Source organism: Canis aureus, chromosome 3 (assembly GCF_053574225.1).
Source record: "Canis aureus isolate CA01 chromosome 3, VMU_Caureus_v.1.0, whole genome shotgun sequence".
In the NCBI taxonomy this organism is placed as follows: Eukaryota; Metazoa; Chordata; class Mammalia; order Carnivora; family Canidae; genus Canis; species Canis aureus.
In genome coordinates, this window is record NC_135613.1 from 57831047 (window position 1) to 57846875 (window position 15829).

General features: G+C 57.2%; 1 protein-coding gene across 9 annotated transcripts in view; it reads right to left on the reverse strand.

Moving 5' to 3' along the window:
* Window positions 1-1405: 1405 nt before the first annotated feature.
* NLRP1 (NLR family pyrin domain containing 1) overlaps window positions 1406-15829 on the reverse strand; it is a 37916-nt gene continuing 23492 nt past the window's right edge. For 3 of the 9 annotated variants that reach the window (XM_077893123.1, XM_077893122.1, XM_077893121.1), the window contains exons 9-17: window positions 15279-15368; window positions 13895-13983; window positions 13175-13337; window positions 11668-11891; window positions 8343-8620; window positions 8120-8245; window positions 6422-6563; window positions 5389-5433; window positions 4231-4945 (exon numbers count right to left, since the gene is read on the reverse strand). In XM_077893123.1, the coding sequence (XP_077749249.1) occupies window positions 4593-4945; window positions 5389-5433; window positions 6422-6563; window positions 8120-8245; window positions 8343-8620; window positions 11668-11891; window positions 13175-13337; window positions 13895-13983; window positions 15279-15368 (1510 nt within the window). In that variant the 3' untranslated portion in view covers window positions 4231-4592. The other 6 variants (XR_013376658.1, XM_077893124.1, XM_077893125.1 and 3 more) reach the window with 6 other exon arrangements.

Here is a 15829-nt window from a genome sequence, read left to right on the forward strand (position 1 = left end):
GCTGACCCTTGGGCTTCACTCACAAACACAAAGTCAGGGATAAAATGACTAAGGATTTCAAGATGGTGATCACCAGGCACAAAGCCTCAAGGGGAGGTGGGGGGCACATGCAAGTGCTCTGGTCACTTGCCCATGACGCTGGCCCTGCACATGCCCTGTCCATGGCCCGGGGAGGGGTACTCAGTGACCAAGATTCTCTGCCAGGTCTCTTCCTGAGCCTTGTGCTCCCCACTGCTCAGCGGGGCCTTACTGCGTGGACCACATAGCCAGCGGGAAGGGCCGACGTGAAGGGGACAGAGCCCCCCATGCCTCTGCTTGGGCCTGGCTGGGGAGTGAGGATGGAGTTGGTGGGCTTCCTGGCCACAGCACTTAACCCTCATCCGTCCCTTTCATTGCCTGTGGGTGACCATGAGCACCCAACAACCACGTGAGATGTGAGGCCCTGGATCCAAAGCCCCACCCCAAAGACACGTCCACTGTGCAATGGGTTATTTTGAATATTTCTCAGACTGGCCAATGACAGCTCCAGAGCCCGGGCAAGGGATTTCCTGGGGGCAAAGACCAGGACCCCTGAATATCATCCTCTCCTTCTTTTTTCTTTTTTTAATTTTTTTAAAATTTATTTGTGATAGTCACAGAGAGAGAGAGAGAGAGGCAGAGACACAGGCAGAGGGAGAAGCAGGCTCCATGCACCGGGAGCCCGACGTGGGATTCGATCCCAGGTCTCCAGGATCACGCCCTGATCCAAAGGCAGGCGCTAAACTGCTGCGCCACCCAGGGATCCCCATCCTCTCCTTCAGACTGGGACTTTTTAAGTACTTTCCTTTCTCTTTCTCTTTTTAAAAATATTCTATTTATTTATTTGAGAAAGACAGAGCATGAGCAGGGGGAGAGGGAGAGGGAGAAGCAGGCTCCCTTGTGGAGCCGGGAGCCTGATGTGGGGCTCGACCCCAGGACCTTGAGATCAGGACCTGAGCCCGAGGCAGGTGCTTTACCAACGGAGCTCCCCAGGTGCCCGCCCCACCCCCCCGCATCCTATCTTTCCTGTCATGGTAGATTGTCAACGCAAACACATTCTCCGAGTGTTTGGGAGACACAAGCACCACTCTATGGCCAGTGGATGGCTTCAGAAGTAGCTGGTGGCAACTTAGGAGCACAGGATGTTCCAGACCTCCGTCATGCTCTGGGCTGGGGTGAGGCCCCCGACCTAGCACTAGCCTTGCTGCTGGCCATGCGACTTTGGGCACAACTCTTTCTCTTCAGGGTGTCTCCCCATTTACAAGCAAAGGACTTAATAGATGGGTAGCAGGTGAGGTGAGATCAGTCTGTTTGGTGCTGAGAATGCTGGTACTGCCCCTGAGGGAAGCAGCCCAGCAAGATGGAGAAAGTCATGCGGACATTCATGTCCTGATAGGATCATCTCGCCCCTTTATTACTGATTTAGAGACAAGGATCCAAGAGTAAAGGAAGGTTCTCTATAACAGGGTGCGCACTGCAGTAGTGCTCACCACGGCAGAAAATTGTGGGAAGCCAGGTCAGCTTGGGAACAAGAGGAGGACCTGATGAATTAAATGATGGATCTGCCCCAGCCCCTCCCATGGGACCGTGCATGGTCTCCACACAGAAGTCCCCTGAAGACTCTTGACAAGTCCTCGAGCTGATCTGATTCCGAGCCAGAAAGGCAGGATTCAAAACCACGTGTGCAGGGACGGCCACGGGGTGGAATGTATTCCTGCAGAGATGGGCCAGAACTGGAGAGGTAAAGGTGGTCATTCCTGCATCGTTGGGACAGCGATGGTCTCCCCCTTGTTTTTCCAGACTTCATGTTACATTGTTCTCTGTGCAACTAAAGCAATCAACACACAAGAGAATACAAGTAATGGGCCAAGGGGCCACTCTTGGCACTGATGCTGCCCTGTGCTGTTCTGATCCATGCCCACGCAGACGGAGGATCTCCACCAGCTGTCTGGGTGGCCCCAAGTTGCCTAGCAACCACCTGCTCCACGGCTGTTGCTAGGAAACCAGGGACAGAGCCAAGGACGCCTGCCTAATGCCATCTCTTCCCATCAAGTGCCCTCCTGTCATGCTCCCATCCGGGCATTTCCCTGCTCCCTGGCTCCTTCTCCAAGCCGCCCTCCTGGCTGGGGCTCACCACAGTACAGGGGACCACGGGTTCTCCCTGGGACCCCTTCCTTCCCTGGTTCCAGGATTAGGGCCTGGACCAGAGCAAGGGAGTCTGTATTGCTCTCATCATCGGGACGAGTATTGCCTGCCTTCCAGAAGTCCTGAGGTAGTGATTCCTTAAGAAAAGCCACTGAGGGGCTCCTAAGTCCCCGAAGTCCCACACGCATGCCTGTGTCTCTACCTGTCCCATGAATAAGTAAAATCTTAAAAAGGAAAAAAAAGGCATCCTTCCTTGAGAATTCATTCCTTGTGTGAATTCAGCAAATGTCCATCTAATGTCTGGCACTTGCGTTCTGCTAGACCTTGGGGGTATAGGTCTTGGTGGCCGCCAGAGGAAGTAGTGGGAATACAGTCATGGGTTTTGCCTCTGGGGATGGGGTGGGATGGTATGAATTCACTGTGCTGGGGGACTGTGAATGGATGCCAGAGGCTTTGTGGGTGTTACTAGGTTTGTATACACTTGGCATCGAGTGGGCTGGACGGAGGTCGTCCCGGTGGACCAGGGACAGTAAAGCTTCTTTTCTTGGCACATTAATGGTTCTTGGTGTCTTTTCGCAGTCCTGAGAGTGAAGCTCCCAGGTAGGGAGGGCTGACAGCCTTTGAGCAAAGACAGAGGCTCCCTGCCCTGGTCAGACTACAGCTTGTTCTCAATGGAGAGATGGGCCCCTGGGAGCAAAGGCTACTGGGAAACTCTAGGGCACAGAGGGCACTGGCTATTCACTTTGAGGCTCTGATCCGAGAGTCGAGAGTCAAGAGTCGTTGCAGCTGGCTTTTCTCCACCTTCCACTGACCTAGTAATACCCGAGGACCTTCCTTTTGTGCTCCCTCCCCCATCTTTTTTTCCCAAGATCTAGCTTCCTCCTGCCTCCCCAGTAGCTTTTCCTTGTCTTCCTGTGAGACCCCAGCAGTGCCCTGTGTGGCCCCTGTGAGCTGTCCCCTAATTCAGTTTACAGTCCCAACGCCCCCCATGTACTTCTCAGTCTGAGACACCCCATCTACCCAGCTCGCTGCCTGTGGTCCCCACGTGGAACGATGTAGTTTCATGACATGCAAATGCCCGCGGTCCCAAATAATAGGTTTGGGGGTGTTCTGACAGTGCGAATTTAGGCCCCAGCCGAGCAGGGGTCAGAGAGCCACGTCACTGCAGCAAGGAGCTGGGTGAGCTGTGTTAGTGGGCAAGGGGGAGCGTTTATGGGGCCCCAGGAAGGGAAGGCGTAATGTTCCTGTCTTAGCACATGCAGGGCACCGGCTGGAGCCTGTGCATTGGTGATCTTGTCTTAACCTCAGAGTCAGGAATGCCGAAGAAGAGTATCCCTGGGGCTGCGAGGTAGAGGGTGATGTCAAGGGGAGTGGGCCGGAGTGAGTGGGGGGGAGAAGTGACTCCAAGGGAGCAGGATGACCATCGTGGGGGTTACAATCAGCTCATGCTTCCTGATCTTGGGCAGAGCTGGCTCCCCTGCGATGAGAAGGATGTTGGTGTAAATCTGTTAACACCAGCAGGTTCTGTTCTAAGATTGCTGGCACCCTGGGACTGTGGGGGTGGCCTGTCGACTTGGGGACCATCCCGAGGGCGGCCCTGTGTTCCTATGGATGTGCACTGGCCAGGATGGGAGCTGAGGGATGTGCCCGGGGAGGGTTCCTTTACCAAGTGCCTACTAACAAAGCTTCACTTCATGCTCGCCTGCGTGCCAGGCACTGTGCGAGGCTCTGAAGTCAACTGATGAGTTCACACGTGGCTCCCGCTCTTGGAGAGTTTCCTGTCTGGTGCGGGGAGGCCAGCAATGGAGCAGGATGTATGAAGCCACGTGCTGAGTGCTCTGAGGGGGATGAGGGGCACCAGGTGCCACGGGAGTGCAAGGCAGGGGTGCTCAGTGCGGGCAAAAGGTGAGGGAGTCCATTTGTACTGGAGGAGCCGTCTAAGTAGGGTCCAGACCCCGTTTCCCCTGTGGCATCCTTCTCTGCCCCCTCCCAGCTCCAGCAGCCCATCTTGCCTTCAGAAACTACGGAGCACAGTTTGGGTTCACGCAAAAACCCAGCCCCACAGGCTCAAGTGAAAAATGAATCTCTTTCTGGCCCCGATTCCCCCCGGGAGCCCACCCTCACCAGCCGCAGGGCTCCCTTGCCCCTCCTTGCATCCGAGCGGCCCGGGACAGCTCCAGGCTGGGCTGCGGCGCCTGCCACCCCGGGCTCCCAGCTCAGGCTCCTGCAAGGTCCGCAGAAGTCCTGCCAGCTGCAGATGGTTATTCCCTGAGATGTAGTGTGGCGCCTCGACAGCCCACCTGGGAAAGCTGAGCCTTGTGTGGTGCCCCCTGGGCGGGGGCATCGCTGGAGCCCCAAGACTTCGGAGCCGGAGGGTGCTCGGACATGTGCTTGTGTCCAGATGGAGATGCCGAGGCCCCTACGAGTGGTCAGCAGAGCCAGGCCTCATGGCAGGTGCTGGAGATGCAGCTGCTGGGCTGGCCAGGAGGTGCCTGCTTGCCACTGTTGCCGCCCCACTTCTCCCAGAGTTCCATGATGAGGTGAGGGTGGGCCTCCTTCAGAGCCTGGTACACCTGGTCCTTGCAGGCCCGGTCCCACGACCTGCTGAAACTGAACAGCTTCCGCATCTGGCTGGGGGTCGTGGCCTCGGCCCGCACCCTCTCGTACTGCTCCTCGCTCAACACCTGCCCATGCAGCATGTCCAGCACAGGATCCACCGACGTCACCCGAGCCACCAGTTGCTCCCGATGCCGGTCCACGAAGTGCAGCCAGGCCGGGGCATCTGTGGGGAAAGGGCGAGGCTGGCCGTGGACCCAGAAGGGCCCCCACAGTGGCCCCTGCCTCTGACTGCCACCCCCCCACCCCCCGCCAGCTCTCTTCACTCCCTCCTCTGCATCCCTCCTGCCAGCATCAGGCCAAGCACCAGGCTGGGGCTGGGGCTGGGTGGGGCCCAAGACGGTGGCCTCCGAGGCTGTCTCTCGGCCTCTACATCTGTGCAGGAGGATCCCCCCCTGGGCAAGAGTAAGGGAAAGAGGAGGGTCTATGCCCTGGGGCACACTGCATCCCCCTGAGGCCTGATCCCGGTGGGGGATGAAGGCTCAGAGGGGATGCAGTGTGCCCCAGGGCATAGAGGAAGGAGGTCCCTTCCTCTCTCTCCCCAGCCCCCTCCAGGATGCACGGGGCACCCAGGACTGCCCCGGCGCCTGAGGCCTGCCCATCACTGACCTGCGGGGGCTGGAGGAGCCAGAGAAGCCACAGGCCGGAGATCCCCTGGGGATGGCAGAGACAGAGGAGCGTCAGTGACAGTGCGGGCTGTTGCTTGTCGGAACCTCACCTACTTCTGAGATGCTTTCGTCCTCAAGACAAGCTGTGGATGGGGTCTGTCCATGCGCTGGAACAAGGACTGCAGGGGCCCCTAGACATTGCCTGGGGGAGTCCCTTCCTCGTGCATGTGGGGAAACTGAGGCTGTAATCATAGAGATGGAGGCATTCAGACCCCAGAACGTGTGGTTTATGTAGTCCAGGCTGCGACTAACCACCTCCCCAACGAGAGAACTTCAACTATCGGAGACAGTTGCCTTGACCTTTTCCTTCCTCTTTTTATTTTTATTTTTTTAAAAAGATTTTATTTATTTATTCATGAGAGACAGAGAGAGAGAAAGAGAAGCAGAGACACAGGCAGAGGGAGAAGCAGGCTCCATGCAGGGAGCCCAACGTGAGACTCGATCCTGGGACTCCAGGATCACGCCCTGGGCCAAAGGCAGGCGCCAAAACGCTGAGCCACTGAGGGATCCCCACCTTCTTCCTTTTAAAAAATATTTTATTAATTTATCTGAGGCAGAGCGAGCACGGGTATGGGGAGTGGCAAAGGGGGACGGAGGAGCAGATGGGGACACTGAGCAGGGAGCTTGATGTGGGCTCGATTCCAGGACCCCGAGGTCATGACCTGAGCCCGAGGCAGATGCGGCACTGACTGACGGAGCCCCCAGGGGGCCCTTAGTTTGTTGTAATTCATGAGAAACTCTGCGGAAGGTCCATGCCTGTCAACACCCAATTCAAGGACAGCATGGAGCCCCTGTGGTGTGTGCAGCTGGCGGTCTGATTAACTCAGGTTCAAATCCTGCTCCTTCACTGGCTGTTGCACGACTAGAAAAGGCCTGGCCCATCTCCTCCCATCATTTATGATGACACAGACCCACGTGCACGCGTCTCTGAATCTCCCCGTCCTCCCTCTGAGTCCCCCCGGACTTGGCTTTACCTGGTTTCACCAGGGCTTCCCACACCACTGTGTCATCCTTTTTGTCTCTCACTTGCAGCCTGATCCCCGACCCCAAGTGGCTGACGTAGAACTCAGAGAAGAGCTGGGGTTCCCTGGGGCTGCGGTAGCAGAGCTCCAGCTCCTGGAGAGAGAGAGAGAGAGAGAGAGAGAGAGAGAGAGAGAAAGAGAGAGAGAGAGAAAGAGAGAGAGAAAGCTCGTCCTGTGGTCTCTCCCCCAACCTTCCGATGCCTTCCTGGCCCCCACTCAGCCCCACGGGGACACTCCCACCATTGCCTGCCCTGAGATTAATTGCCACCTCCAGCCGCTGCCGTTTTCCTAATTTCCCTGCAAGTCTGGATGCCGGGCACCCCTGGATGAGTCAGGACTCACTCCAAGATGTACTATGTGCACATCCTAAATTGGACCCCCTCTCTCCATCGCCCCCACTTGGACCTCTGACCCTCACCCCGCCAGCAGTAAGTCTGGGGTCCCAACCGTGACCCGCTCTCAGGCCCACTCGAACCAGTCCAGTGCACACTGGCTGTGCCCTACGTTTCCCAAGCTCAGTAAATGGCGCTCAGGCCCCACGATTTCCAGATGTAGGCATCATCCTCAACCCCATCCTCTCTCCACCACACGCTGGGTCCTACTGGCTCCATCTCTGAAGCGAATCCCAAATCTGTAGACAGCTGTCCTGCTGCAACTGCTGCCTCCCAAGTCGGGCTGCTGTGAGCTCCTGCCTAGCCTTCCGCTGTTTCCACTCTTGTCCACCCACTGTCCACTCCTGCCCAGCAGCCAGGACAGTCCCTCTGAGAGTAAATCCAATCTTGAATGGCCATGTGTGAGACCCGCTAAGAGCTTGTCACTGCACCAAACTGCACAGGGGCCAACGGGGCCGATGACCGGCCACTCAGGTGACCGGGTCCATCTCTCACCCTGTTTACACCCAACCCGGCGGGAAAATCCATCCTCAGACTCCTGTCTCTTAACTCAATGTACATATCACTCCCCCCCCTCAGACTGGACATCTGTTCCCCCCTGTCACTGTTACACGGAGGCTTCAAAGACTCGTCCAGCCACGGGAGGAGGAAAGACTGGTCCTGGTCCGGCTATACACCAGCTGCCATTCAGCAGACATTGTGGCCCAAGTGGCAAAATCTGGGCAGTGGGAAAATCTGGGTACTGCGGATGACCATCCAGACCCTGACATCACCCGTCTCCTGCCCTCCTCATTCTGGCTCTGTCCTTGCTGCACATGGGGTGGTGCCGCCCCAACATGGGTTTGCTGACTTCCGGCTAGAGCGACCCCCACCTCTGGAGAGCACTGCTATTTCCTTTGGCCTCCCTCCCCCCGAAATATCGAGTCAACGTCCAAATCCCAGCACTTGTTCTGTGTAACCCTCCTCTTGAGGGGCCCCATGGTTCCCAGTGGCACATGTCTTCTCGCAGTGACCAGGACCACACCCGGGCTGTCCAGATGCAGGCAGTTTGGACCTGACGCTTGGACACCCTTTGGTGCCCCAGGTCACATGCCAGCATCGCCCCCATCCCACACCTGCCCCTTCGCCCAACTCACCTGCTCCACGCTCACCCCGACTCCTGCTGGCTGTCTGCCTGGCCCCAGCACACCCTGCACCACCAAGAGCTCCTGGACATGCCATATGGGTGTTCCCGGGTGGGACCTCTGACCCTGCTCACCTTGGGGATTATCTCTAGCTTCTCTGAGCCAGACACAGTGTAGCGGGAGCCCATGTAGAGCGAGGCCAGTGGGGGCGGCTTGTGTATCTGCACAAACTGGAACTTTTTCTCTTCATTATCTATGGCCTGTGGGGCACGAAGCCACAGATTACCCATCTGCCTCGGCTCCTGCTCCTGAGGCCCACCCTGTCCCCGGCTGACCTCACGTTTGCCCACAGCCCACCCTGGCCCGGGCCACCTTGCGGATGGAGTAGTCACTGGGGATGAGGTATAGGTGGAAGGCGACTTCCCCGGGCCTCAGGTGATGGTACAGCAGCACAACAGAGGTGACGGGGAGGAAGCGCAGGGCGGCGTGGATGGTCCTCAGCAGGACTCCTATGGGGGAGAAGCTGGGGTTCTCCAGGACTACGTGGTCTGCCTCCACCCTGGCTGGCGTCTCCACCAGCATCCCCTCATCTTTTAAGTGGGCCGCGTAGAACAGGGAGGTGTCCACGCTGCTACCTGTCAAGGGGCGGATCCGAGACAGTGATTTAGTGTCCTCGTGGGGTTGGGGTCAGGCTGGGGCTGCGGGTGTCCAGGAAAGAAGCCCAGTGGCCTGCCTGGTGGTGGAGATGGGGGTCCTGCCCGGGGCCTGGGGCCTTTGAAGGCTGGGTGATCCGTAGCCACCCCCAACCTGAGCGGAGCCCGCAGCAGGCCGAGGCCCCTCCTCCCCACTGCCCTTCACCAGCTGGCAGGCTGGTGGGAGAACAAGCAGCGGGGAGCCGGGGTGACCCGTTGTGCAGTGCACCCTCCTTTCTGGGGGTGCCTCCTCCTCCACCATTGTGGGGGCCTTGGTGGTGGCAAGTGGGGCCTCCCTCTCAGGACAACTCTGGAAGCTGCCCAACCCTGCAGCCCCAACACAGCCCCGCTCCCCAGACTCGTCCACCTGGGCCTTGACCTGGTGGCGGCAGATGAAGGCACAGGGACTGTCCAGCTGCGGGAGTGGGGGGGTCCCCAGAGCAGGTGGCCGCGGTGGCAGGAGGACCCTGCGGGGCTGCATGTGCAGCAAACACCCTTCTGTGTCCTTCTGGGTGCCATCCTGGGGGCTGGCTCACCAGCATCCTTTGCTCACTGTTTCCTGCTCCTCCTTTTCCTCCTGCTGTTGCTGCTCCTCCTCCATCTCCTTCCCCTCCCTTTTTCTTCTTCTCCTTCCTATCCTTCTCCTCCTTTTCTTCGTCTCCTCCTCTTTTTCTTTTCCCCTCTTCCTCCATCTCCTTCTTCTTCTCCTCCTCCTTCCTCTCCTCCTCCTTCTTCCTCTCCTCCTCCTCCTCCTCCTTCCTCTCCTCCTCCTCCTCCTCTTCTTCTTCTTCTAGACATATTGCTTAATCTTTTATTGAACCTATCAGCTGCTCGACAACTATCCTTTACGTTCCTTTCCCACAGATGGATGGTGCCCTTGTGCTGAAGGAGAGAAAGGGAGCTGCAGAGAAGATCCTGGGCGGAGGAGCTTCCTGTGCCTAGCCTCATGGGAGACGTTCAGAGCCAGCTGTCGAGGGTAGGGGCGTTTCAGAAACACGATCAGGGCTCAGGGACTCCACTCTTTATTATTATTCTTTAAAGATTTTATTTACTCATTTGACAGAGAGAGCACACTCAGAAGCAGGGGTAGAAGGAGAGGGAGAAGCAGACGCCCCATTGAGCAGGGAGCCTCACGTGGGGCTCCACCCCAGGACTCTGAGATCATGACCTGAGCCAAAGACAGATGCTCCACCGATGGAGCGATCCAGGCACCTGATTCCATTTTTCTTTCCATCTTTTTCTTGCTCCTAGTTTATAAATGATTCTTCTTACATATATGTTGTTTGATCGATGATCCTAATGCTTTAATGTGCATACTTAAAGTCTAAAGTATATTGACACATTTACCTATTTAACTATTGCGACAGTGCTGTAAATGAATCTATCAACCAATATATGAATGGAACATGAAAAACATGTCCTCCTTCATGATCTAACTACTCCATATGTATCCTGAGAGTGTTTCCCTCGTATAAGCTGCAACACACACTGTTCATCAAATCATCGATCATGATGAAATGAGTCAAGATCTGACATGGGGAACGGTATCAGGTTCTTCTGACTTGCTCATTAAATCAGCAGACACAGGATGCCTGCGTGGCTCAGCAGTTGAGCATCTGCCTTTGGCTCAGGGCGTGACCCCAGGGTCCTGGGATCGGGTCCTGCGTCGGGCGCCCCACAGGAAGCCTGCTTCTCCCTCTGCCTGTGTCTCTGCTTCTCTCTGTGTCTCTCATGAATAAATAAATAAAATCTTTAAAAAAAATGATTTTTCTGTGTTGCAGTTGTTATGTGGGAAGGTTGGCAACCCTGCCCACTGCCTCTGCCTCTCAGGGCTGCCGTTCAGAAATCAGAGGTCAGCCTAATGGTCCTGCCTTGTTGGCTGTTTGTCCTTCTGGCGGCTGCCACGGCCTTCCTTCTCGTAGGGTTCTGTTTCCTGCAATGTCACTATCATGAGTCCAGATTTATTTATTTATTTTTTCCTCTCTCTCCTGCTTTGGATTCTTGGGATTTTTTTTCATCCTGAGAGCAAAGTCACACCTTTCAGTGACTCTGTAGAAATTTCTCGGCAATTCTGTCTTGGAACACTGCACCTTCTTCGTCCTGTCCTCCCTCTTCTTCTGGATTCTGGTCAGATGAGAGTCTGGCCTTCTCACAGCCTCTTCCATGTCACTGAATCTTCTTTTACTTTCCCACATTTTTAAATGTTTTCCAAGCTTTTGTTTGTTTTTAATCGATTTATCCTTTTTCCATGGCATCTCGCTTCCTGCTCATTTAAGGACTCCTTCTTTGAGTGTAGAAAACATGCTTATTTGATGGTTCTGTGTCTAGAGATATCGACATCTGAAGTCTTCATGGAGCTGATTCGGGTTCCCGGTGGTTTCCATTGCTTTTCATCTGTGGCGTCGCCTGGCCACGTGGGACATGTCTGACTGTGAGCTCGGAGTTCCTGGGGCTTTATGGGTTGGAAGTCTTCAGAGGTGAGATGGGGCAGGAAAGGTATGCTACCCTTTATGACGTTTCCTACAGGGAAGCCCTCATCCTGCCCATAGGGACGGTCCTGCCCCCCTGCCTGGTGCTGGTCCTTGGGAACTCCAATGTCCCTGTTGGTTCATTTGACCTCACTTTGTAGGTAGCTCTGTCTTGGTGGTCTCTTCAAAAACCTCCCCTGAGCGTAGGGCCTATTTCTTGCATGGGACCATGAGTGACCCAATCTGGGGGAAGAGCCCTTAATAGATGCCAATTATTACTGTCATTGAGGACAACGCTTTCTACTTGGGGGAACACTCAAGGAACTCAGGCACAAAGAATTATGAGGCTGGGAGACAAAAATGCTTCACAAAAGAAGCGCCCAGAGCACGGTGCTTGCCTACTGCAACCGTCTCAACCTTTCTGAGGAAGCCACGTGCTCCTCCCCCAGGAGGGGGCCATGCAAGCCCCATCCAGGCCCATTATCACCACCCTCCCTGGCCCCGGCCCTCCCTCCTACTCACCTTGCAGGTCCACGAAGTGAGGGAGGCACACAGTAGCCACGGCCCCTGGCTCAGCCTTGATGTCAAACAGAGGCCCCGCCACCATCCAGCTGTGCCATAGGCCGGCCCTGGGCAGGTGCTGGTCCCAGACGCAGAATTCAATGTCAATGGTTGCTGGTCCTCTCACCTCAAAACGGAGGCCTGTGTCAGGCCAGTGGTAGGAGCCGGCCACAGGCAGGTGAACCCTGTGGGGTGGACAGGATATTACCCTATGCAAACTCACCGAGCACCTTCAGGATGCCAGAACCTGTGTAGGGTGGTGGGTTGGGTCGAGTGGCCACAGCCCAGCTGTCAGGGTCAGAAGGACCTGGGTTTGAGCCCTGCCTCCTCGGCCCTCAGCCTGTGGCTCCCCGGGCACGTCCCTGAGCTGCCCCAATCACAGCGTTCTGCTCTGTAAACCCGGATGAGCATCACACCCATGTCAGCAGTGTGAGTGCTGAGGGACCTGCGCGGACTTCCCACACACCAGGGGTGGTGGTGGTGGTGGTAGTGGTGGTGGTGGTGGTGGTGATGCGACCACCACAGTGACGGCCATGAACCCGGCAGGTGCTCTTTTTTGTAACGGCCCATTTGCCAGTAACTGGTGACAATCTACCAATAAGATGAATGACACAGCCTTGGGGACAAAAACAGTTCTGCAGGGGTCTTGAGCGACTTTCCCAAAGGTCCCCACACGGAGAGTCCTGGGGTTGTGAGCAGTCAGCGTCCACAGGAGCAGGGTAGGACCGGTGTCTCAGCTGAGGTGAGGTGTGTGCTGGTGTTGGGTGAAGGGCCATATGCTGTGGAGGCAATGGTGGGCTTGACCACAGGTGCCCGGGCTGCACGGGGTGTGCAGATGGCGGGATGGGAGTGGGATCTGAGCGACGACAGATTGTACGACTGGGACACATCACCTGTACGGACGTTTCTCGGACCGGCGAGTGCATCTGAACACACGCTGGGTGTGAGCTGATCCGAGAGACTGTGATAAACATCACACCTGCTGATGGTTACTGTGCTCATCGAACAAAAGGCGTGACCCCGGGGTCCTGGGATTGAGGTCTGCATCATGCTCCCCGCAGGGAGCCTGCTTCTCCCTCGGCCTGTGTCTCTGCCTCTCTCTGTGTGTTTCATGAATGAATAAATAAAGTCTTTTAAAAAAATAAAGAAAATGCTCTAACAACAGAAGATGGGAAAACAGAATAAATCTAGCAAAATGGCTGTGGAAGCTGGGTGAGGAGTACCCGGAACTTGCTTGGACACCGTGTTAGCTCGTGGCTGGAAGTTCTCATGGTAAGACCTCCTTGTCTGTAATACGAGCGCTGGCTCAGCATCTAGGCCGTGGCTGCACCTGCCGGCTTGGACAGGGATGGAGCCCAGAGTGCTGGGTGTGGCGCTGTCCGGGTGTGGGGAGCGGGGGTGGGGAACAGATGTGAGGATGGGGACCTGGGAGAGCCGCTGGGGACAGCAGGGCACCCCCATTCCTCACCTGTAGAGGCTTCCATCCTCGGCCAGCCACTCGGGAGCCACAGGCCCCAGGGGGCCCCAGAAGCCATCCCCGATCCTCAGAGGCTCTGTGTTCAGGTCCCACGGGGCAGCAGGAGAGGGTGGGCGACCCAGCTGCACCTGGCCTACCTGAGGGCAGCTTCTCTCTGGAAATGGGGCAGGACAGGAGTCAGCTCCAGATTCCCTATCTGGGAGTTTCTGGTCCCCTGTGGATACACCATGGCAGGGACCTCCTGAGGCTGGGCTGCCTGGCCTGGGCCACAGCGTTGGACTTCCGTCCTGCCCCTGCCCCTGCCCTCCCCCCGCCGTGCTCCTGACCCTGCCTCTCTCCAGTCCCTGCCCCTGCCCACTCATCCAGAAGTCCTGCTTTCCCCAACATGCTGCAGGTAGGCAGCTTGTGGGCAGAACATGACTCAAAAGATGGATGGGCAGGGATGGAGGGGTGACTCTCAGGCCTCTGAAGCCTGGTGTGGGCCTTGGGGGGCTGGGCCCTGGTTCCGAGTCTGAGCCATGCTATGCATGTTTGCAGAGAAGCAGCCCAGACCCCAGGCTGGGACAGAGGGAGATAGAAATCTTGTTAAATTCTCAGAGTGGAAGGTTCTCTGGGGGGAGCCCGCCCTGTTCCACCCCAGAGCCAGGGGGATGGAGCTTCCCTGGGACCCTTCCCCTTCATGATACTCCTGGCCTGGACCCTTCACAGTACCTGATCCTTGTCTCTGCTGCTTGAGTGAGGACGTGCCACTTGTCTCTCCCCGACTCAGGCCCTCGGTGGGGACGGTCGCACTTGGCTTCCTAAGACACAGGAATTCATTCACTCTCCCTGAGATTTCATAGGAAGCTGGGGCTGTCTCTGTGTCACCCTTGCTTAAACTTCCCTTGTCCCGGTTTGAATCCGTGGCCCGAGTCCAGGTTCTGCAGTAGGTCCCTGCCCTGGGAATGACCCACCGGCTCAGCCATCCAAGCCAGAGCTGGGGTGTCATCCTGACTCCCCCCCAGACCCCCAACAGGAGCCGACTGGTCACTTGTCATTCCCTCCAAAAACCACCTTCTTTGTATCCTTTCCCCCCTGTCCTGGCATAGCAGCCACTCGAGTCCCCGCTCAATGTCATCCATCGTTTCTGGGGTAAAGGCTTCACTGTGCCCACCTCCTGCTCACTCACCCTCTCGGGTAAAATTTACCTGGAGCTTGCTTGTCAGACACACATTCCTGGACACCCCCACCCGCTTCCTGGCCCAGAGATTCTGATTCAGCAGGTCCGGAGGGGACCTGAGAATCTGCATTTCTAACGAGGTTCCAGGTGATGCTGGGGCTGGTCCCAACACCTGGCCTCGGCTGTTCCTCGGAGGAGCTAAGCTCCGAGCCTCTACCTCTGCCTGGAATCTGCCCCTTCTCAGCGCAGCATGCCCCCACCCAACCCCCCATTTCTCAGGGCTCAGCTGTGCTCCTTTGGACAGGGTCCAGCCAGCTCTGGAACATGCTCACTCTGGCCCTAGGTACAGCTTCCCGGGCTGGCGGGTGACTTGGGGCAAGCTTTTGGTGCACTTGGGGCCAGCTCCCTGCAGCTCCCTGCGGCTCTCTGTGATGTGCCTCACACATGGTGGGTCTGCGGGAGCGTCTGCCTGGCCTCACGCCCTTTTCTGTCCACTGTGGGTGAGTGCAGCAGCCAAGAACCCACTGATGCACAGTCAGGCCCCACGGGCCCCACACCTGGGTAGGGGGCAACATGGTGGGTTCCCTGCGGGGAGGATGGACTCTGACTGGGCCTGCCTGTCCACCTGCCCGTCTGCTTGCACATCCGCCCGCCCAGGGCTGGTCTGGTCCGAAGCCTCTTGCTCCTTGTCTTTGCCTCTCCCTTGTGGTCACTGTTCCTCATTCCCAGTCCCACCACTTTCCCGGTGCCTCTGCTGTGTTCGTCCCCCTGGTCATCTGCCAGAAGGGTTGAGCCTTCCTGGCATCTTCCTGGGTCTGTCTGCCTCTACCCCGGCTCTTTCCCTGTTTATTGGCTCTGGGGGGGCCTCAAACATGCCTCCTTGGGCTTGGGTCAGCCTGACGAGGCTCTGTGTCCCCCACTCCTGGTCCTTCTTACCATTTGCTGCAGATGAACAGCTGAGGCTTCTCCTCCTGCAGGGCCCTCAGCATCTGTGTCATCTCCTCACTTAACTGGGTCTGGTCCAGCCTACAAACACAGAGGAAGCCTGGTTCTCCTGGGGTGGCGGTGGTGGTGGTGGTGATGGTGCACAGGATCCTGCAATGCTCTCGAGGGCCAAGATGTGACAAGTAGCTGCAGAGCAGGGACACGAGTCCCTCCCCCTGGCAGAGACCAAGCCCGGGAAGCCCTCCCACGTGCAGGAGACCCCTACGTGGGGAGGGGGCCAGGGGTGGAGGCAACAGCCCCCGGGTCATGAAGGGTCAGTGTCAGCTTGGGGACGGCCCCTTGCACACTGTCTAGCGCCCCAGCGTCCAGCCCCCTGTGTCTGGCCTACTCTCCCTAGGTCTGAGATCCCAGGCTGCATAGATGCCTCCGAGGGCCGGCTGGAGCTGACTGGGGTCAGGGCATGTGGGTCCTGGAGCCCCTGGTCCCCTGAGCCCAGCCAGGGCCACAGGGAGGGGTGTAGACAGAAAGAGCCATGGATGTGT